At 48.2% G+C, this 23318-nt stretch overlaps 2 protein-coding genes and 1 long non-coding RNA gene across 6 annotated transcripts in view; 1 reads left to right on the top strand and 2 right to left on the bottom strand.

Moving 5' to 3' along the window:
* The window catches only part of SLC30A9 (solute carrier family 30 member 9), a 79737-nt gene extending 75155 nt beyond the window's left edge, over positions 1-4582 (bottom strand). For 2 of the 4 annotated variants that reach the window (XM_072774840.1, XM_072774842.1), the window contains exon 1: positions 4411-4581. In XM_072774840.1, the coding sequence (XP_072630941.1) occupies positions 4411-4504 (94 nt within the window). In that variant the 5' untranslated portion in view covers positions 4505-4581. Of the gene's footprint in view, positions 1-4410 lie in introns of all 4 variants that reach the window. The other 2 variants (XM_072774841.1, XM_072774839.1) reach the window with 2 other exon arrangements.
* A 212-nt stretch (positions 4583-4794) lies between these two features.
* LOC140603450 (uncharacterized) lies at positions 4795-6835 on the top strand. Its single transcript, XR_012006433.1, has 3 exons — positions 4795-4942; positions 6017-6078; positions 6171-6835. It is a non-coding gene; the product is annotated as an uncharacterized lncRNA (long non-coding RNA).
* A 4097-nt stretch (positions 6836-10932) lies between these two features.
* TMEM33 (transmembrane protein 33) overlaps positions 10933-23318 on the bottom strand; it is a 38011-nt gene continuing 25625 nt past the window's right edge. Inside the window, exon 8 of the mRNA XM_072774838.1 lies at positions 10933-11129. Within this exon, the coding sequence (XP_072630939.1) occupies positions 11027-11129 (103 nt within the window). The 3' untranslated portion in view covers positions 10933-11026. The remainder of the gene's footprint in view (positions 11130-23318) is intronic.

The raw sequence follows: 23318 nt of genomic DNA, 5'->3' as shown, positions 1-23318 counted from the left end.
CAGGGCCTAGCAACAGTCTTGTTTGCCTAGATAACTCCCAAGGTCTCCAATTCACTCTCTCCGTTCCAATCCATTCTCCATATAGTCAGACTGGTATTTTAAAAATATTGCCCCTTTTTTAACCCTATGACCTAAAGGGCTGCGATGCCTCTCAAACTTCACCTCATACCCTACACTCCCCTTACCCCAGCCACAGCAGTTTTCTCTTCTGCTCCTGAATACTACTAGTCTGATTTTTAGGGTTCCTACTTGCTCTACCTGGCTTGCTCATTTTAATTTTTCAAGCCTTGAGTCAGTCACTGCTCCTCAGTATATCTAATAAAATGGCCTCTGCTAGTTACTTTCTAACCCATCCCCCTATTTACTACTCTTACAGCACTTAGACAGGTTTTCTCATTCCTAGCGTCTGCCCAAAAAACACGGATATGGTCTGTCTTGTTCAGCACCACAGCACCAACAACAATGTCTAGCACCTCCTTGCTGAAAAGTTATGAAGCACATGGTATGGTCAGGATCCTTTTGTGGTTAAAAATCCTGTCATTAACTTGAACTACATAGAACCACGTTATCTGCCTGTCAGAATGACCTTTTATTGCTAGTTATGGGGGGTGGGGGGGGCACAACAAAACAAAATTCTCAAATTAGAGACAAGAATAAAAATACAAAAATTTAGTTTCTTTTTACTTAAAAGTACACTTCTATTAACCTCAGATTTAAGCAAAAGCATGCATCTGTTAATTTGGTATGCTATACTTAAAGGAGCATCCTTCCATTTCAAGTTTTTGCCAAATGAGGTAAGGCATAAATATATGAAAAATAAGTGCTCTATGCAAAAATCAGAGGAACTTAAAAAGGAAGTATTTACTATAGAAACTAAGTCACATTTTCATCATTTAAAAGGATTGTTTATCATAGATCAACTGAAAAACACAAAGTTAATTTTCTAGAGAAACTTAGTTACTATCACAGTATATATTCTTACTGTGCTTTGTTTCTAGTTTTACCTTATAATGGAATTTTCCCATGTCACTATTCTTCTAAATTGATTTTTTTAATATGACATATATCACCAACTCATAATAAAGGCAACATATTTCCATTTCCAACTCTGCATGACTATGTTATCAATTCATTACTACTAAGAATGAACTTGTGCACACATTGTAATACCTGATTATTTCTTTATAGAACTTTAAATAGAATCACGGGGTGGGGGTGGATGGGGGGGACCTGGGTAGTTTAGTCTGTTAAAGAGTCTGCCTTCTGCTCCCAGGGTCCTGGGGCTGAGCCCCACCTAGGGCTCTGCAGGCAGTTCTGCTTCTCCCTCTCCCTTTGCTCCTCTCCCTCCCCCACACCACTGCTGACAGGCTCTCACTCAAATAAATAAAATCTTAAAAAAAAAAAAAAAAAGTACAATCACTGGTCAGAAAGTATAAACCTTTGAATTTCTTTTCATAAAAGAATAACTGACCTCCAAAACACTGTATGTCCCAATCAATAGCAAGAGTTCCTGCTTTCCTGCACCCTCAGCAGGAGGTATCATGAAAAACTTAGCCCCTGTGAGACAGGCAATGAGTAGCAAATCCTTAAACTTGTATTTCTATGCATATTGATAAGTATGGTACATTTTTACATTTTCATTGGCCACCTGAACTCCTTTATGAATTCATTCATTTCCTTCACCCACTTTTTTTTTTACTGGAAGATACAGTGGTTTGTAAAAATTCTTCATAAATTAGGGATACTAACTTCATAACTGCACTGTTCAATACGGGAGTCACTGTTCACTGAACACTTGAAATGTGGCTATTAAAAAGTGCTAAGTGTAAAATACACAGACTTCGAAGATTTAGTACAAAAAGATAATGCAAGTATCTCAATTTTTGATTATGTAGTATTTTGAATTTATTGAATAAAACATTAAAATCAACTATCTGTTTTGACTGTTTCACATATGGCTGTCAGACAACTCAAGATTATATATACATGGGTCACCTTATCTTACTTCTGGATAGTGTGGCTCTAGAACACGATTTTCCTTTTTACCTTTAAACTGAGCTTTCGGTGTATAGGCATTTCTTATTTTTAAGTACGCAGATAAAGCAATTCTTTCCCTTAAGGTTTCCTTCTCTGCTTATTCTTTGTAATTTTACCCACCCCCGGTGGTATTTTAGAATACAGGAATTTTAGAAGCATAAATTTTATTTCTTGACAAAGAAAAACATGTTTTTAGATTTTTTTTCCCCAAAGTTCTTCAAATGTCCTTTTCTTCTTTCTTACATGCGTTTGATTTAAATAGTACCATTTTTCTAAATGTTTTTTTAAATTTTACCATAATGACCGCCCTTTTAGCATATGTGCTGCGGAAGTGAGCACGATGACCGCCCTTTTAATAACTGTTTCAGAAAAAAATAAATAAATAAATAAAATAAAAAATAAAAATAAAAACTGTTTCGGGGGGATCCCTGGGTGGCGCAGCAGTTTGGCGCCTGCCTTTGGCCCAGGGTGTGATCCTGGAGACCCGGGATCAAATCCCACATCGGGCTCCTGGTGCATGGAGCCTGCTTCTCCCTCTGCCTGTGTGTCTCTGCCTCTCTCTCTCTGCCTCTCTCTCTCTATATCATAAATAAATAAAAATTTAAAAAAAAAAAACGTTTCAGTTATTATTGGAACTAAACTTTCACAAAGAAGGTTATTTTTAAAACCTACTATCTGCTCAGTGTGAAAACACGTTTTTAATTTTCTGATAAACATTCCAAAGAACTCTGCAAAGTCATTCTGACTGAAGCAATAGGTACTTACTATCTGTGGTTCACAGAAGAGCAACACAAAGAGCACTTAATTTTCAGCATGAGGACAGCTACAGAGAACAGGAATTACAAATTTCACTACTTCAAGTCCCTTCTACCAACTTAGAAGGCAGCTTAGCCAATACACCTAATTTAAGTGTAAAATGCCAAAATTGCTTGGTCAATCGAATCAACTACACTAGAAGGTTTACTTGGGGATTCTGGAGTACGGTATAATCAGAAGATTCATTTTGCTCCTAAGAGAACCAGCTATACTACCAATACAGAAAAAGTCAACTTTTCTGTCCCCACTAAAAAGCCCCCAGAACACGATGTTAAAAGTAACCCTGCTGAAATTTTAAGAGCCAATCTTTACATTTACTGCAAATTAAAGATACTAATATATTCCGAATCGTCTGCACAGCACAGGCATCGCTGTGGCTTACGTTACCTGTACACCTGAAGGTCTGGGACTACAAGCTCTAACTTCTAACGCCAGGCCACAAACACGCTACCGATTTTTTTTTTTCAAACGTGAGTTTCTGGGAAACATTCCTGTACAGAGTCTGCATGCTCAAGAATCTGAGGAATTAGACCAGGGGTGGATTTGGTTCTGTGTTCTTCCCTCGGTTCTCCACGAGTCAAACTGCAGGATGCTGAGCTACAGCATTAACGTAGGTAAGCCCGCTGGAAACAGGCTCAAGGCTATTTTGGAAACCGTGGGGCAACTTAAATTTGAGTCCAAAAAAAAAAAAAACAAAAACAAAAAAAACACAGTAGTGGGGGATCCCTGGGTGGCTCAGCGGTTGAGTGCCTGCCTTCAGCCCAGGGCATGACCCAGGGTCCCGGGATGGAGTCCCACATCGGGCTCCCTGCAGGGAGCCTGCTCCTCCCTCTGCCTGGGTCTTTGCCTCTCTCTTCGTGTCTTGTTAACAAATAAGTAAGATCATTAAAAAAAAAAAAAAAAGTAGTGAAGGAGAGGGATAAAAACCCTCATCAAGCACCATTTTTGGGGTTACAGCTCCGGGACACAGGTTTTCACCTAAAAGACTGTTCGTGGAACTGAAGTTAGCTCTGCGGCTGCAGGACCCAAAGCCAGGGTCACTCAGGGGCTCTCGGAGCGTCACGTCCTCATACTTAAGGATGATTCATAAACGGTGAGTGGTGTCCCATCCCTCCATCCCTCCCATCCCATCCCATCTCTCCCTCCCTCCCTCCTTCCCTCCCTCCCTACCCCCATTCCTCCCTCCTTCCCTCCCTCCCTCCCTCCATCCCATCCTCCCCTCCCTCCCTCCCTCCCTCCCAACCCTCCGTCCCTCTATCCCAACCCTTCCTTCCTCCCATCCATCCCTCCCTCCCTCTCTCCATCTTTTTAGGAAACTTAAGGAAGCTGGGAATACGGGAACCGGGGCCGGGCGGTCCGCGAAGGGGAAGAGAGGGGGGCGGGGGCCCGGCACCGGGAGCCGCTCAGTGAGGCCGGAGGGAGGGCCCCGCGCCGCGCACGCTGCGTCCCTCGGCCCCTCGGCCCCTCGGCGGCCGCTCAGGACGCCGCCCGCCCGGGGCTCGCCGGGGTTCCGGGGTCGGGGAGGGCGGCGGGAGCGGCCGACGCGCGGACACTCACCCGGGCGTTCGCGGCAGCCGCGCAGACGGAGCCGGCACACGGACGACCAGCTACAGCCGCGGGCCGCGGCGGCGGCGGCCAAGCCCGGCAACATCGTCGCGGCCCGCGGGCCCCCAGCCGGACGCCGCCTCCTGCCTCCGCGACCCGCGCGGCCCCGCGGACTCCATAGACCGGCGCCCACCGACGCTCTCGCCTGCGCCGCCGCGGGCGGCCTCCGCGACCCGGAAGCAATAACTCCGTTTATGGGCGCCGGCGCGCAGTCGGCGGAAGTGACGCAGGGACGCGGAGCGCGACTCGAGCGGCCGGGTCTCCGCGGGGCGGGGCCGATGACGGGGCGGGGCCAGAGCGGGGGCGGGGCCAGCCCGGCTTGGTTCCGCCCTCTCGTCTGAGCCCCGCACCTGTAGCTCTGCGCGTCGCTGGGAATTCGTCCTCCAGGCTGTTCGCACCTGGGCAGCCGGAAGCTCTGGGGGAAGGGACAGCTTCTCCCCGCGTCTGCCGCCTCCTGGCTGCTTGCTGAGCCCCCCTGCGAGAGGTGGGAGGAAGGTGGGAGGAAGGATGGGGAGGAAGATGGGGAGGAAGGATGGGGAGGAAAATGGGGAGGAAGGATGGGGAGGAAGGATGGGGAGGAAGGTGGGAGGAAGGTGGGGAGGAAGGTGGGAGGAAGGTGGGAGGAAGGTGGGGAGGAAAGTGGGAGGAAGGATGGGGAGGAAGGTGGGAGGAAGGTGGGGAGGAAGGTGGGAGGAAGGATGGGGAGGAAGGTGGGAGGAAGGTGGGGAGGAAGGTGGGGAGGAAAGTGGGAGGAAGGATGGGGAGGAAGGTGGGAGGAAGGATGGGGAGGAAGGTGGGAGGAAGGATGGGGAGGAAGGTGGGAGGAAGGTGGGAGGAAGGTGGGGAGGACGGTGGGAAGGAAGGAAGGAGAGGAAGGATGGGGAGGAAGGTGGGAGGAAGGTGGGAAGAAGGTGGGGAGGAAGGAGGGAGAGGAAGGATGGGGAGGAAAGGTGGGGAGGAAGGTGGGAGGAAGGTGGGGAGGAAGGTGGGGAGGAAGGTGGGAGGAAGGTGGGGAGGAAGTTGGGGAGGACGGTGGGAGGAAGGAAGGAGAGGAAGGATGGGGAGGAAGGTGGGAGGAAGGATGGGGAGGAAGTTGGGGAGGACGGTGGGAGGAAGGAAGGAGAGGAAGGATGGGGAGGAAGGTGGGAGGAAGGAGGGAGAGGAAGGATGGGGAGGAAGGATGGGGAGGAAGGTGGGAGGAAGGATGGGGAGGAAGGTGGGAAGAAGGTGGGGAGGACGGTGGGGAGGAAGGAGGGAGAGGAAGGATGGGGAGGAAGGTGGGAGGAAGGATGGGGAGGAAGGTGGGAGGAAGGATGGGGAGGAAGGTGGGGAGGAAGTTGGGAAGAAAGTGGGGAGGAAGGGGTCTGGTGCCCAGGGTCTGCATTGGGCGGGGGCCCGGGGTCCTGGGGCTCACAGGGGGCTGAGCGCAGGCAGGCGGCAGCGCAACCCGGACCTGCCTGGCTGTGCGCCGCACGCTGGTGGTGGTGCTGCTCTCCGATAACGCTTATCACTGTTTGAAATCATCCATGTATTTATCCTTGGATTTTCTGCCCCTCAGAATAAAAAATAAGCATCCGGATGCTGGAATCTCAGGCTATATCCATCGCTGCTCCCAAAGGGGTAAATACACTCAGCGGAATGCATGGTGGGTTTTTGTTTTTCCTTTTTTCTTTTTTTTTTTTTTTTTAAGATTTTATTTATTTATTTGAGAGATCGAGCACATGTGAAGGGGAAGGGTCGAGGGAGAAGCAGATGCCCTGCAGAGCAGGAAGCCTGACACGGGGCTCGACCCCAGGACCCCGGGATCACCCCTGAGCCGAAGGCAGACGCGCAACCAACCGAGCCCCCCAGGCCAACCCGGTGGCTTGTTTTGAAATAAATCTGAGCAGCTTAACTGTGCCACTACACAATAGCTATTTCAGAAGGAAATAAATTAGCATGCTCCTAATTTTGAGTCAACAGTCTTTTATGCTGATGGAGATCACCAGGTTAGTGACGTCATAGTGATGAAATTATAAGAATGGTAAACAAATTTAACCTCTACGAATAACACAGGTTAAAATACTAAATGGTCAGGGCACCTGGGTGGCTGAGTCAGCTAAGCGTCTCCCTCTGGATTTCAGCTGAAGTCCTGATCTCTGCGTGGTTGGGGTGGAGCCCCACCTGCAGCCCTGCCCCTCTGCTGCTCCCCCCTGTTCTGCAGCGCTCTCTCTCCCTCTCTCTCAAATAAATAAAATCTCTTTTAGAAAATAAAATAGGGGATCCCTGGGTGGCTCAGCCGTTTGGTGCCTGCCTTCGGCCCACAGCATGATCCTGAAGTCCTGGGATCGAGTCCCACATCGGGCTCCCTGCATGGAGTCTGCCCCTCTCTCTCTCTCTATCTCTCATGAATAAATAAATAAATTTATTAAATAAATAAATAAAAATAAAAAATAAAATAAGGGGCACCTGGGTGGCTCAGTGGTTGAGCATTTCAGTGGTTAACAATCCCAGGGTCCACGGTTCAAGTCCTGCATCTGGCTCCCTGGAGGGAACCTGGTCCTCCCTCTCCCTATACGTCTGCCTCTCTCTGTCTCATGAATAAATAAATTTGTTTAATCTTTAAAAATATTAAAAATAAACTCACCACTTATTTCCCTTCCTTCTCTTAAAAAAATTAAGTGGACATTTTAAAATGTGCCATAAATATTCATAACCTCAAGATTACTTAAATGTCTGAATTACAGGAAAGTTCTTAATCTCTTCCTTGTAAATAGATCTTAACAGAAATTCAACTCTGTAATATAAAATACAAAGAAAAATAAAATACAAAGAAGCTTAGCTCTAATTCTACGTTGATATCCACTAACCTTCACTACAGTACTTACGTGCTCTGGATTCCTAAAGTAGCCCCTGGTTTCTTAACGTGGATACTGTATTCATTTTGATAAAACCTCCAGAAGCCTTGACTTGCCAAATAAATTTGAGGAATAAAGCGGATCACGCTGTGTTACCTCGTTTAACCCTAATGATGCTCTATCAGATAATAAGGTCGCCATGGACTTGGATGAAAACACCGCAGCTGTCTTAGTGTGTAAAGCCATATCGTCATTATATACGTACCTGTCCTGCTGGACAGTCCAGAATTTCCCCAAGTGCTGAAAATTGAGGCAATGTCGGTTTTAGATTTCCTCAGGAGAATTTCCTTTGACCCTAAATTCTTTGAGAAATCCCATCCTTCCCAAGAGATTTTGCCTTGCTGCTCCATTTCAGACACACTCAGCAGCTGCCTATGTGTACTCAGTGGGTAAAATTCCAATATCGTGGAGCTTATTTTCTATAAGAGGAGACCGAAAATTTAAAAATAAACACATAATTTCAAATAGTGATGTTGTTATGGGCAGTCGCAGAGCGTGGGACTCTTGATCCTGGCGTTGTGACTTTAAGCCCCATGTTTGGGGTTCAGTTTACTTTAAAATGGTATTATTGGTAATAATATTATTTACTTATTGCCACACCCTCTATGTGCAGTATCTCATTCATGACGCCTAACCAAGTTACAGATGAGGAAACTAAGGCAGGGATCTTGCTTTTAACCACCACACTTCACTTTCTAAGTCTGTGGATTTTATCCTTTGGAAGAAAATACAAGGTCTTTCCAAAGATTTGAATGACAACATTGTCTTTCGTTTCCTGAAATGTAGGTCAAGAGAGGGTGGCCCTAGATTTTTTAATGTAGATCGACATGACATTGACATTGCATTTCAAAAAAACAGAGTTTCATAAGGATTTGTGATACAAATAGATGCCTAAATATAGATAATGGTTAGGTCAGAGAGCTGGAAATAGAAGGCGGAAGGAGCCAAGGGTCATTTGATTATTAGCAGGCACCACACCTGCAAGGCTTTCCATGAACTCTGAAGAAGTTCCTACACCTTTCAGGAATTTGCTTCTGTAATTGAGCTTGGTTTCACCTTGGCTATTACTTTGGGAACATAGGGATTCCGATCATGGGACAAATTTGGCCATTTATTTGGAAAATTGACTCCGATGGTGCATTGCAAGATAAAGTGAGTGGTGCTATCATGAGGGATACTAAGAGCACTAATTTTGAGCGCATATATTTGTGGGTGCCAGGCTGCCTTCTGCATGCAGGATGGGGGGGCGGAGGGAGCTTGCCCACCTAAGCACTTAAAAAGGAAGTGGCTTACACGTGGATACAAGGGAGACCTTCCGGCCATGACAAGAGGGTCAGTGCGTGCTGCACTGCGGGCACGGTCGGAAGCAAGGTGGGGCAGCCCAGATAGATTTTGCGTATGCAGGCAAACGAGGGGCAGCCAGGGGGGCTCAGCAGTTTAGCACCGCCTTCCGCCCGGGGCGTGACCCCAGGGACCCGGGATCGAGTCCTGCGTTGGGCTCCCCACAGGGAGCCTGCTTCTCCCTCTGCCTGGGTCTCTGCCTCTCTCTCTCTCTCTCTGTGTCTCTAATGAAAAAATAAATAAAATCTATGAAAGAAAGAAAGGAAGAAAGAAAAGAAAGAAAGAAAAAGAAACTGAAAAGTGAAGCTGATGCGGTGTCCGAGCTAATCCTCCTGTCCACTTGTCAGCTGTTGAGTGGTTTTCCCAAGACCTCTTGGCCAGGACGGGCTGGATGGAACACGGAATCAGACACGGGTCCTCTGACTCCAAATCCGTGTGTGTGAGCATGGGGTGCACTGGGGAGAGGCAGAGGTTGCTTGTTCTGATGGGTTTTCTCTTGTTCCTCGATCACAATTGTTATGTGAAATAACTATATAGTATCCGCACCTGCATTCGACAGGTACACTCTTTGCCGCTTCCATCCAGAAATAAAAAAAAACGAGTTCTCCGATGACGACCATCTTCCTGGGTCCCAGCTGCCTTATCCATCTTCACTTCCCCAAGAGTAACCCCTTCTGCAATTCACTTTGTAAGTTGGGGGGGAACTTCCTAGGTGAACTTCTATATACACGCATCTGCCACCATGTGGCCCTGGTCCTTAGACGCCAGCAATCCGGGCATTACAAGCATTACAGCTGGGGAAACCAGAAGCTCCTCCTCCAGCCACCACCCTCCCGCCCCTCGAGGTCGCAGGTTCCTGCTCCTGAGCACGTCGACTGGCCTTCCCTGTTCTGGGACTTGATGTGCGTGAACTGTGCGCTGAGTCCTTCCTAGATGGCTCATGCGAAAGAGTCACTTCCTTACCGGCTATGTTCGTGGGACTCGTACTGTGTTCGTCGTCGCTGCCGTAAGATCCCCTGCATGAAGATCCCACAATGTACCCCTTTCACTGCAGACCAGCATCTGGGTAGTTTCAGTTTGGAGCCACTTACCACAGCTTACCGCAGCCCGGGGTGGGGGTGGGGGGCTGTCGCATGGACAGAGGCCGCCCCCAGCACGCAGACCCCCAGCGTTAGCGGGTACCGCAGTTTCCCACAGCAGCTGCACCAACATACACACTCCCGACGCAGTGTGTCGGAGTCCTGCTCCCTCGCGACTGTACCGACACGTGCTGCTAGCTTTTTTTTAACCTCACGGTAGGTATGGAGTGGCACGAAATTAAGGCTTTAATTTCCACTTCCTAGGGGTTCCTGGCTGGCTCAGTCAGTAAAGCATGTGGCTCTTGATCTCAGGGTCATGAGTTCAAGCCCCACATCGGGCAGGCATGGAGCCTACTCAATTTCCACTTCCTTGGTGATAAATGAAGCCGGATACCTTTTCCAGTACATACTGGCCATTCGGATATATCCTTTTCATATCCTATTCAAGACCCTTACTGCCCACCTTTCTTTCACTTTGTGCCTTTCGTATTGATTTGCAGGATTCTTACCAATATGTGTATTCTGGAAACAGGTCTCTTGTTGGATATATGTTTTATGAATACCACCTTCCACTTGGTGAGACGTCTTACCATTTTTTAGTGGTATCTTTTAGGGAAAGAAAGGAAGTTCTTTTAACTCTTTTTTTAATTTATTTATTTACTTATTTATTCATGATAGACATAGAGAGAGAAAGAGAGACAGAGACACAGGAGGAGGGAGAAGCAGGCTCCACGCCGGGAGCCCGACGCGGGACTCGATCCCGGGACTCCAGGATCAGGCCTGGGCCAAACCGCTGCGCCACCCAGGGATCCCCAGAAAGGAAGTTCTTAATGTTAAATTATCAATTTGTCTAAACTACCAACTTATTTCACTGAGAGTATCTTTTGTGTTCTATTTTGAAAAACTTGTACTCCTGCCATGGTACTTGCAAAGTTTTGGAGTGTCTTCAAGACCCCATCCCCATTTGGATGTTTGCTTAACTGCCAAGTTTGCTGGCCTATCCCAGTGCCGTGAATTACGGAGGACATGGTAAGCCCTGAGGGAAGACGGCATAGGGAGCAGAGACTGTGCATCCTGACTGATCCTGCAGACCTCAAGTTGGGATCGCGGAGAATAAATGAGACTGACACCTGTAGACTTGTCGCAGAACACCGAAACACAAGGCAATAGGTATGCATGTATCAGGTGAACATACTTCAGCCCTGCAACCAGCAGTCGGCTGATGGATACAGCGCATCTTGCAAAGAACGATCAAAGCATAGGAAGCTGCTTGGGATTGCAGTTCTCCTCAGTTGGGTCTGTTGGGAATCCCCATGTGTCCTCACTGACAAGTAGCTGGATAAGACACAATGACCTGCAGAAAGGGGACAGCAACATATAGAATAACACCCAGTGCTCATCCCGTCAAGTGCCCACCTCAGTGCCTGTCACCCAGTTGGCAAATTGAACACCAATAAACAATTTATAAAAAAAAAAAGAAAGAAAGAAAGAAAGGGGACAGCAACTTTACCACATTCACGCGTTTGAGATCGAGCTCCTGACTCCACCATCAGAAGAGCAAGTACGTGGAAGAGAATGGCGTGTGGAGAGTGAGCTTGAGCCATGGGTCCAGTCTACTCTACCCCGGAGGGGTGTGCGTGTTTTTAAATGACATATGAGATTAATGCTTTTTTAAAGATTTATTTATTTGAGAGAGAGAGCAAAGTTGGTGGGGGGGTGCGGGGAGAAGAGGGAGAGAAGCAGACTCCCTGCGGAGCATGAAGCCCTACATGGGGCTCAATCCCATGACCCCCAAATCACGACCTGAGCCAAAACCAAGAGTCGGACACTCAACCGACTGAGCCACCCAGACACCTGAGATTAATGTTTTAAAAGAATAGGAAATCTCAGTACATGGAATTAAAGTATTAGTAACCAGGGAGGCTGTTACCTGAAAACAATGAAGTTTGACAAGTACCAAGTGTAGAAAACAGGAAAACTTCACGCTTACGCCTCTGGAGTTGAGATTCTCAAACTAACACGTGCAAACCGTAGAAACTACATAAATGTTTTCACTCTCCTTTAGTCCCTAGGCCCCTTCAGAGAGAGAGCGAGCTACGGTTACGGCTATAAAATCCCTAACGACTGTCAACCCACAGAGACAGCTCTCAATCCACTTCTATTTCTTTTCTAATCAGCTCTCCTTCCCTCTTGATAAACATATACGCAGCTCTTCTAGGAGAAATAAGTATTTCCCCTTAAATGTTGCACAGCTTTGAGCTCCATCCCCCAGAGGCTCACTCAGCCTCCAGAATCCTTTCCCTCTCTCCTAGGGATCTATATGCTCGGCCTCCAGCATTCCCCTTAATCTCTTCATCCACCACCTCCTCCTGATTTTTTTTTTAACATTTTATTTATTTTTTCATGAAAGACACAGAGGAGAGAGAGAGGCAGAGACCCAGGCAGAGGGAGAAGCAGGCCCCATGCATGGAGCCCGACGCAGGACTCGATCCCGGGACTCCAGGATCACGCCCTGGGCCGAAGGCAGGCACTAAACCGCTGAGCCACCCAGGGATCCCCCCTCCCTCTTTTTTTTTAAACATTCCTCCTCCTGTTTCTCCATAAGTGACCTCGTAGCCCTGCCCCTCTGGCCTGACCATGTGCCAGTTCCATCCATGTCTGAAGCCACTTCCCCACTTCGGCATCGCTGCTGGGAATCAGAGGGATAAACGTGAGCCAGTATTTATCTTCTTGCCTCAAATATCTACTCAAGGGGGATAGGAAGGTAAAAAGATAAACAGGGTCAGAGTCTTGTTTTTTTTTATTCCCAGCCTCTCGTGAACCCACCTTCCACCAAATATTTCAGTAGCATGGACATGCTTCCTTATGCTCCTTTGTTCCTCCCAGCTCTGCTACCCCTTCTCCTAACACGGCCAACAGCCCTTGTCTTCAGGTAGCTTGGTGGAAGTGCCTCTGTCTGGCATCAGTCTCTCTCTCTCTGATTTTTTTTTTAAAGATTTTATTTATTTATTCATGAACGACACAGAGAGAAAGAAGCAGAGACAGAGGCAGAGGGAGAAGCAGGTTCCATGCAGGGAGCCCGACGCGGGACTCGATCCTAGGACTCCAGGATCACGCCCTGGGCCAAAGGCAGGCGCTAAACCACTGCGCCACCCAGGGATTCCCTCTCCCTCTGATTTTTGTGAAATTTTGCACTATTTCCTCGTTCTAAGAATACCCTGTTACTTTTTAGCCATTAAAAAAAAAAAAGGTTGAACTGAGCCAATTCTTGTATTTTGGCTAAGCCACATCTGCACACAGCAGCTACGGAGAAACTGAGAAAGGAAGAAAAGAATCCAGCCCCTGCCCTGTCTCCTGGTTAGGAAGGAGCAGACTTTGGGGAAGAGAAGCCAAAGCTCGCTTTGTAACAAGGTGGAAACAAGATGGAACAAGGTCTCCTCACCGCTTGGAGGGCTGAGGCCTAAACTGTGCCCATAAAACGATAAACAAAATGGACCGGGGCTCAGGCTTATTTACAATGAGGAATGAAGCCACCGAAGCATTTTACACTCTTCTTCATACTTAGAAAGAGACCACAAAGGGCAGGAGACCGACCGTTCAAGGAACTGGAGCTAATGGAAGAACTTAGTAAACGGAAAAGAACTAAACGAAGGAGGAAATAAAAAAATAAGCAGCAAAAATATGTTTTAAAAAGCTCAAAACATTCAGAAAGTGTCAAAAACACAATTACTAACCCCACGCGGCTGGGGCGAATGAAGTGCAGAGGCCAGAGGACAGAAATCACTATTCATTAACCTGCAGTGTGGCCTCTGCCGCGCGTTGTTTCAGCCACTAAACGGGGCGGTCAGGACAGTGACTTCTAAACTTAAACCTCTAATAATGCAGCAGAGTCCCTCCTGTGTCACACTTGCAAACGATAAAAAAAAAAACACAAAGAGGAAGTTTGTGGGGACAGTGGTTAAATGGGGTCAAGACGAGCCCTGGAAGCTAATGTCGTTGAGCTGGGCCGGGCCGCAGGCTGCCCTGACCCAGTGGCGGGATAGGGCGGCGGCGACAGAGGAGGTGCTCGGTGGCCGGTACTGCGCCCTCCCGGTGACCTGCTCCCACGTCCCGGGCCGGCCACCACCGCCACCACCGTCTGGCCAAGAGGCCGCGCTGGCGGGCAGCTCGTCACCCATCAGACGTGCAGCCGCCAGCTGTGCAGGTGACCAAGCTCCCAACAAAACCGGGGGAGGAAAGCACACCCGGAAAGACACGGTTTACCAGCTGCTGTTGGAAGCAAACTCTGCACCCAAGCTGCCGCCCAGCCCCAGGCGCCCTCCCGGCACAGGGCTCTTGCTAGGGCCTGGGGCTCGGCCCCGCCGCTCCGCCACCATGTGCCTGTGACTGTGCCCAACAGCTGAACGACCGCCAACCACGCTGGGGCAGTTTGGGCAATCGTTTATAAAATAGAAGAACTACAAACAAGCAAATTCTCGATTAAACATCAGGTTTCTATCTAAATTCAGGCCTCCTGACATGGAATTTTTTTTTAATGAAATTCTTTTTTAAGCTTGTTCTTTTGTTGTTTGGGGTTTTTTTGTTGTTGTTTTGCTTTTTGTTTCGTTTTTCTTTTTTTTTAGTGATCTCTACACCCACCGTGGGGCTCAAACCCATGACCCCAAGATCAAGAGTTGCAAGCTCTCCCGACTGAGCCGGCCTGATGCCCTGGAATTTTTTTTTTTTTCAAAGATTTTACTTATTTATTCATGAGAGAGAGAGAGACAGAGACAGAGACAGAGAGACAGAGACACAGGCAGAGGGAGAAGCAGGCTCCATGCAGGGAGCCCCACGTGGGCCTCGATCCTGGGTCTCCAGGATCAGACCCTGGGCCAAAGTCAGCGCTAAACCGCTGGGCTGCCCATTTTTTTTTTTTTTTTTAATAGTAGAGTTCAGGGCCACTGAAGGACATTTATCATATTTTCTGTCAGCCCAGCATATTTTTAATGTATTTCCAATATCAGGGGAACCTCCCCGCTCGTGGGGTCCACCTTCCCAAGGTAAAAGGAGGCTGGGACTTGCTTTCCCAGGTCCCCTTGCAGCTTAGGGCCCCACAGATGGGACAGATATTTCCATCTGAATGAAAGTAATGGGGAAACCAAGGCATTTCATGGAATACATTTTGGGCAAGGGAAGAGGTATGAGGCCAAGACACATGCACCTTTCAGGGAGAGTAGGGACCTAAGTTCTGGTGAGTGGCTCCTAAGGGTGATGACCGTCTCCAGTGGAAGCTGCATCATTTCTCATTCCATAGCTTCCAAGCTTGATCCTCTACGTCCAGATCGTTAGCTACCCAATGTCCTTTGAAAAAGGATCCTTTTCTGTTTATGGTGGATTTTGTTTCAGACGTTCAGTGTCTATTTACCGAATGCAGTCTGTGTTCTAGGAACTAGCTCTTAGCAATGAGAAAATGAAGAGATCCCTGTCCCCATAAAGCTTACTCTCTGTAGGGGAGACAGATGTTAAATATGAAAATGCTGCATGCCATATGAGAAGACAATAAATGTGGTCAGAAAAATAAAGCAGTTAAGGAGAAGAAATGCCAGGGCTGGGGTATGGCACATTTAAATAGGACGGATGGTCAGGAAAGGTCTGACCTAAAATTGAGTCAGGCAAGACCCCGGGGTCCCAAGATCGAGGCCCACATCGGGCTCCCTGCATGGAGCCTGCTTCTCCCTCTGCCTGGGTCTCTGCCTCTCTCTGTGTCTCTCATGAATAAATTAATAAAATCTTAAAAAAAAAAAAAAACCACAGTGAACAGACACTCAACCACTGAGCCACCCAGATGCCCCTCTTCTTACTGTTTTTAATGTGCTCCTAGAAAATTTAAAATTATGCAAGTAGCTTGCATCTGTGCCTTGCATTGTATTTCTACTGCTTCTCCAAACACACGCAGCCTCAAACCTTTTGAGGTACTCCCGCATTCCTCAGAATCCCACCTCCGGTCCTTGGGCCTTGCCTCCAAAGGACGCTGTCAGTCTCTCTGCTCCAGCCACTTCTACTATTGTTGTGGGCAGATTTCAGAACTTGAATCTGTGTGAAGCCAAATGGGAAAGACCGACCCTATGGGAGTCTCACCGCACCACCCCCACCCCATAAAATACCGAATGCAATTAGACCTTTCCTCATTTCAGGGACACTTTTTCTCCTTCACTATCTTAGGTAAACATTATTTTTAAAACACCCTTCTAATGACGTGGCCGTTAGAACACAGCACTCCAGGGTGCCTGCGTGGGTGCCCCAGTTAAGCACCTGCCTTGGGCTCAGGTCATGACCTCAGGCCCTGGGATCAAGCCTCACGCGGGCTCCCTGCTCTGCTAGGAGCCTGCTTCTCCCTCTCCCCTTCCCCCTCCCCCTGCTGGCGCTCTCTCTCATTAGGTCAAATAAATAAGTAAAATCTTAAAGAAAGAATACGACATTCCAGAAAATGGGAGTAGCAGGGAAGAAAACCCAATCCCATCAAGCATACCTTAGTGATTTTGACCCTCTATTACTCCCTAGTTTTACAAAACCGAAAAGATGTCAAGAGTGAGTAAGTGCATGACCCAAGGTCACAGATCTGTACGAAGTAGTGACTACTGAAATCTGGGGTCTACCCAGATCCTGGGCTCTTACCCTTGTATCACAAGATGATGGAATCTCCAAAATTCAAAACCTTTGATGATTTAAACTTTTTTTTATAAATTTATCTTTTAAAATATTTTATTTATTTATTCTTTTTTTAAACTTGCTGGTTTTTCTTTTTCAATTTTTATTTATTTATGATAGTCACACAGAGAGAGAGAGAGAGAGAGAGAGAGAGAGGCAGAGACACAGGCAGAGGGAGAAGCAGGCCCCATGGAGGGACCCCGATGCAGGACTCGATCCCAGGATTCCAGGATCATGCCCTGGGATGAAGGCAGGCGCTTAAACCACTGAGCCACCTGGGCTGCCCAACAATTCAGACTTTTACAGAACCTGGGTAAGGGAGATGACGAGAGGCGGTCATGGATGCAAACATCCATGATTACTAAACACTACCTGGAAAATAATGACAGTTATTTTCTGTTTGGGATACACATAAATGGGAAATTCTGTCACCTACGCAAGTTATTTGATCAAGCAGCCCGCACAGTTGTTCTCAACCACATGGGATGACGAGGACACACAGAATGTCGTCAGCCCTTCTGGGCAAAGCACCGTGCTAGACACCCTGTGCCTGGGCTCGTTTTCCCACCTGACAGCGTGCGGGTCTGGTAACCCCATCTTACAGGCGAGGGGTCACAGGGCTAAGCACTGACCCCAGGCCCATCAGACTTCAGGGCCTCAGAGCTTGGCCATGCCCCGCTGGCTCCCGTGTAACAGTCTCATCAACCCTACTTCTAGGTGTCTCCCTTGGGGTTTAAAAGAACTAAGTCACTCTGAATTTCTGGCAAATTCCCTAAAGAAGAAAGAATTGTAATTCTGGGCCTCATTTCTCTGCATATTATAGATAAATTTAGTTCTGAGCATTTCTTAAGACTATTTTTGCATCCTTCTTATGCATTCATTTGGGATAGTTTAGAAAGAGCCTGTTTTTGAGAGGACTTTTAATCATTTACTGATTTTGAAGATGTGCTTCTGGAGAGAGCTCTCACAATTCCAGAAGCTGATCTGATGTTTTTTTGCCAAGTAATTGCATTTTTGCTTTCTGTCCCTTGCATGAGCCTTTATATCCCTGGAATTGTGAATTGAAAAAAAAAAAAAAATCCAGCTGTCAACCTAAGGCTTTGTATTTTATGACGGGGGCGGGGAATCTCTTAACAGGTCCAGTTTCTTTTTTGCCCAGAAAGGCGTTGACTTAAAACATGATAATGCAAGTTTTAACCGAACACTGACTCCTCAAGCAGGATCTTGAGAGAAGTTCTTTAAATCCCGAGTCCCAGGATCTCCTAAGGTAAAATGAGAAACCTAAAATGTAGCTATTTGTTTGTACAAACCATCACAGTGTACAAATATGTTCACACCCGACAATCCGCAGAACCATTGTCTCTTGGCCACATTCCACAAGTGAAGAGGCCTGGGAAGCCATGAGGCCGTCGGAAGGCGGGAAGCAGCACTCGCGGGCTCTGTGACACGACACCCGATCGACGTCACGCGTACCTGCAAGTCCTTGACGGGACCTCGACATGCAGCTGGCGGGTCGCTTTGAATCCACAGCCAGGAAGAAAACTAGAGAGGTCGGGCACAAGGAGCGCTCGGGAAATATGGCAAAACGTGCATTTACTGTTCCCGTGGCGTCTCCTACCAGGTGGCATCAGGGTCCACCTCGGACTGACGGTGGTCCCCTCCCTCCCTAAGGCTCTGGCCTCTGCACCGTCACCTGCCCCCTCCCCCGCCTTCTCCTGCCCCTCATCTTGGTAGGTTCCCTTCTCTATCTTGGTGCAGCCATAGAGCATCACTGGAGTTCCAGCTGTGTTGTCGGTTGGGGGGGGGGGGGCTCTGGATCCCGCAGATCCTTCAGAGTGAACCCCGCCCAAAAAAAGACCTTTCTATGGTGAGTGCCAACCAGCTCTCCAATCTCGAAGCCTAACTTTGGACTCCTTAATTCGTAGTAGTATGGACCACAGCCCAGATAATGTTTCTACTAAAGTCAACCTAAAAACATCTGGTCAAATGGGAAAATAAATACACCCCCCCAACACACACGCACTAAAAGCAACCCCAAGATAACAGAAGGCAAAGAATGTTCAGAAGGCAAAGAATTCAATGTTAAGTGAATACACGCAGGTGGTGATTTAGCACCTCTGAAACGGGGGCGCACAGGTGGGGAGCCAGGCCCAGACTGGAGGAAGGGTCAGGGAGGCCGCCCAGGGAGGAGACTCCAGCCAGAGACGGTTGCATAACAAACAACTGCAGCTGACGTTTGGAGAGGCAGCCCAGGCGAGATGTGCCTTTTTCTACCCTTGGTGACAGGTAGAGGGAAGAAAAGTCTGCATAACCACGGGCCAATGTCCATAACATTTGTGTCCCCAATTTATGTTTTCTATATGGGAAAACAAAAACCTAGAGCTAAGAATTTTTTTTTTTTTTTTAGAGCTAAGAATTTAAAGTGGTCCCAGCAGAAGCAAATTAGAAATTTTAATGCAAAAAAAAAAAAAAAAAAAAGAAAGAAAGAAAAAAAAAGAAATTTTAATGCAAAACTTTAGGTATGAAAGTTCAAATTTCTGAAGTTTAATGGAAAAAAAAAGAAATAGTAAATGGATATAAATTCCAAAATGGTAGAGGGGGAAAAATCCAATTAAAAAAAAATTAAGAATGGAGGAAAAAGAAACATAGAAGGCAGGACGAAAAGCACAAAGATAACCGAAAATCAGGCCAAACCTATCAGTGGACTAGACTGTCCAGTGAAAAAATAAAGTTATCAAATTATTGATTAAAAATATCGAGCTCCGGGTTACCGTGGAGTTCGGGGGCAGCAGTGCACCGAGTCACAGCACTGGGGACTCAGCACTGGACCTCGGGCCGCGGGGCAGAGACTGCCTGGGACCGGGACAGACGGACGGACGGACCTGGGGAAGGCACCGGAGGCTGGACTGCACCTGCCATGGGGCCGGGGGGGGGGGGGGGCGGGGGGGCACCTGCCGAGGGGGTGGGGGTGGGGGCACCTGCCGTGGGGGTGCACCTGCTGTGGGGCCAGGGGGGTGCACCTGCCGTGGGGCCGGGGGGTTGCACCTGCCGTGGGGCCGGGGGGGGGGCACCTGCCCCAGCGTGGCCAGCTGGTGCGTGCGGGGCGGGGGCCCTGCTCCCGGCCGCCCCCAGCTCCCCCGAGTGTGCCCGTGCAAGGCTGCAGCCCCCGGCCCCACAGCAGGTGCCCCCTGGGACAGCAGGCACCTGGAGCGCAGACAGCAGGAAGGCACCAGGCCCAACCTACGCCAAGAACGTGTTTGCGGCCGTGGGACAGGCCGCGACCTACACCAGGTCCCGCGACGTCGGGGCGGTGGCCGCCTCAGGAGCCAGGGCCCAGCACCGGGCATCCGGCCAACACCCCTGCTCCTGCCATCGCACCCCTCGTGCCACAGCCCCAGGAGGATGCGCAGGCGGCAGTGAGGAGACGAGGGTCATCACGGCGACGACCGGGGCGCACCTGACACCCCACTAACTGCAGAAGGGACCGCGCGGCTGGGACGGTGACAGGTGCAGCGACAGGTGTGCAGGGAGCACCGCCCGAGGGGCTGCGCAGGCGGGGACACCGCGGGGACACCGGGGAGGGGCACCAGGTATCTGGAGGGACGAGGAGGGACGTGCCAGCATCCGTCGGCGGAGGCGCAAGGTGGCGCAGGGGCAGCTGCGGCAGGAGGCTTGGTCCGCAGGCCTCCCTACCAGCTCAGCATCCCCCAGCCCGGCCCCCCCAGCTCGCCCCCTCCAGCCCAGCGCGGGGCCTCGGGGAAACTGCCTCCTGGGCCGGGTCTCTGTGCTGGAGACGCGGCACCAGGCAGGGCCCAGAGGCTGTCCCCGATGGACAGGGGACTGGAGGGGTGCCCGTTCTCCTCTCCCCTCGCTCCCTGCTCTGCTCCAACACGAAGGTCCTGGGCAGGGGAGCAGCAGCAAGAGGGGAGCCCGCAGGACTCGAGCTCCGGGTCTCCTCTACCCAAAGGGACGCGGGGCAGGGACAGGGAAGCATCTGGGCAAGAAGAGCGGGCCCTGGAGGTGAATGTGACGCAGCCCCTCGGCCCCCAGGAAGCCGGAAAAGGCCTGGGACGGAGCCCTTCCCTACCGGGGTACACTGGCCGGGACCACCACACGCTGGCCTGGTGCTGCACAGGGTCCAAGTGACAGTGCGAGCGTCGTTTCTTTTAAAGATTTTACTCGACAGAGAGAGTGCGAGCGGGGCAGCAGCCGTGGGTCGGAGGGAGGGAGAGGCAGCTCCCCGCTGGGCAGGGGACCCTGGGATGGTGACCTGAGCCGAGGGCAGGTGCGCAACTGAGCCACCCCGGCGCCGGTGTCCAGATGCTCCAGCTGGAACCACGCACCCTCCCCTCGGCGTAGTCCTCCACTGGGGACTTCCGTTCCTGTTGGAACTGCTGGCACGTGCGCCATCATCCTTTCAGTTAATTTTCTTTGGATAATAGTAAATAGTTGAAAACGTGGGATCCTGGATAGGTTGTTTTTTAACAGTCTGGGATCAACATTCAGGGAAAAAAAAATCCTTGAAAGACTCTACGTGGCTGAGCACCACAACTTACAACCAGATTACTAGTGGCTAATCACAACCCAAACTTGCTTCGGGTTTTTAAAGGGCGTCTTGTATACCCACCTAATGGTGAAAACAAAATGTGAAAGTGTATGGGATGGGCTAAATATAGACAAAAATGGCACCAAAATACTTAACCACTGATGTCTGAGACTGCTAACATATTATTTCAAGGAAAAAAACCTGAATATCTGGTATAAACAGTTCTGTAATGCTTTTTCTGTCCTTGGCATGGTCATCAGGAAACCCATATATGAGACCCATTATTGACAACCAAAAAAAAGTTCATGTACTAGAGAAGTGTATCTCCTCTCATCCTTGCTCAACAGCTTGAAGGCATGTGAAGGGTGCCTACGATGGCCTCCTGAGGTGGGGCAAGCCGCAAATGCACGGAAGGAACTCAAGGACTGAAGGATGCATTCTACAAATTTTGGAAAAGAAAGACTTGTATGAATACTCAAATTGTGATGGTCTCACAAAGAACAGCCAAGGGCTGCTGTTTCCTAAGACTGTCACTTACACTTTAAAAATGTGCCTCCAGCGAGCACGGTCTGAATGAGGGTTGTACTCTGGTTTCCTCCACAAATGATCACTTAGGAACTCCCATGGGCTTGTCTGGAATTCTGGTTTCTCAGTCTTAAAACGGAGACAAAAAGTCTACTTGTCTTGTAAATATAATGAAAAACTTCATTAGCTCACTGAGGCATCTTGAAATAGTGATTAAGCCTAAAAACTCTTTATGACATTAAAAGGTTGAAATCATGAGTAAGAAGCCCTTCATAGCCTTTATTAGTATTTAATGTAAAAGCCAACTAGTAATAAAAATCAAGAGTCAAGCTATGTTTCCCCCATCGTGATTGTTTTTTTACATGCAAACTGAACCATTAGACTTTTTCAGAAAATTTGCCAGCAGGGGGCAGGGTGCTCATAATTAAAATAAGATTCTATGTTTTAAAAATTTGAGAATCTAAAAAATAAATAAATAAATAAATAAATAAATAAATAAATAAATAAATAAATAAATAAAAATTTGAGAATCTGATCAACTCCTAGTAGATAGAAAATAGACTAAGAATGATTTTATAAACCTGCTTCAAAGTCACTTGGGCATTTTAGTGTCAAAGGATGTTACTGGAAGCTATCCCTGCTATAGAAGTATCTGTAGTTGTGGCAAAACCACTTTAGAGCAACTGCAATGAACATAAGAACTCAAATAATAATAAGCCTTATGGATCCTTTGACTTTTTTTTAAAGATTTATCTATTTATTTGTTCATGATAGACATGAAGAGAGAAAGAGAGAGAGAGAGAGAGAGAGGCAGAGACACAGGAGGAGGGAGAAGTAGGCTCCATGTCGGGAGCCCGACGCGGAACTCGATCCCGGGACTCCAGGATTGTGCCCTGGGCCAGAGGCAGGCGTTAAACCGCCGAGCCACCCAGGGATCCCGACTTTATTTTTTAAAGCCTTTTTTTCTTTCAAGATTTTATTTATTTATCCATAATAGACACACAGAAAGAGGCAGAGACACAGGCAGAGGGAGAAGCAAGCTCCGTGCAGGAAGCCCGATGCGGGACTTGATCTCAGGACCCCAGGGTCACAGCCTGAGCCAAAGGCTCAACTGCTGAGCCACCCAGGCGTCCCCGAGCCTTTAACTTTATAATACTAAAAGGCAAACTCTCTGGTTTAAGCGTTTAATCACTCACTTCAAAAAATATTTTATCAGGCAGCCCAGGTGGCTCAGCGGTTTAGCGCCACCTTCAGCCCGGGGTCCTGGGATCGAGTCCCACATCGGGCTCCCCGCAGGGAACCTGCTTCTCCCTCTGCCTGGGTCTCTGTGTCTCTCATGAATAAATAAATAAAAATCTTAAATAAATATTAATTCAAAATAAGCCCGATAATACTATAAGCCCCAAAAGGAAATTTAGCTTTTTAGATAAAGGAGTAAAAAGTAATTTCTAAACACTATAGAAGATGAAGTATATGCTTCGGATATTACTAAGCTCAACTGTACAACATAAACCTGATAGTTCACTGAAACAAGGACCAGTACTTCAGATCACAGACACCTGCATATACAATTGTATCTTTTATGAGTTAATGACAAAAAAAATACATTTTATTCTGGATCACTGCAAGTTTCAAGTCTTTGTCTTGAAGTTTTTGGTTTGTTATTTAAATGAAAATGGTCTGTTACTCTTGGAACTCTTGATCTTAACAGTTGCAGAGGTCCAAATCTGAAGAATTTAACAAAAAAAGCACTATAAATTACTTACTTGTACAGCATTTTCCTTA

This window comes from Canis lupus, chromosome 14 (genome assembly GCF_048164855.1).
Source record: "Canis lupus baileyi chromosome 14, mCanLup2.hap1, whole genome shotgun sequence".
Taxonomy (NCBI): Eukaryota; Metazoa; Chordata; class Mammalia; order Carnivora; family Canidae; genus Canis; species Canis lupus.
The sequence above is the reverse complement of the archived record's forward strand: the minus strand, read 5'-3'. Positions and strand labels throughout refer to the sequence as shown.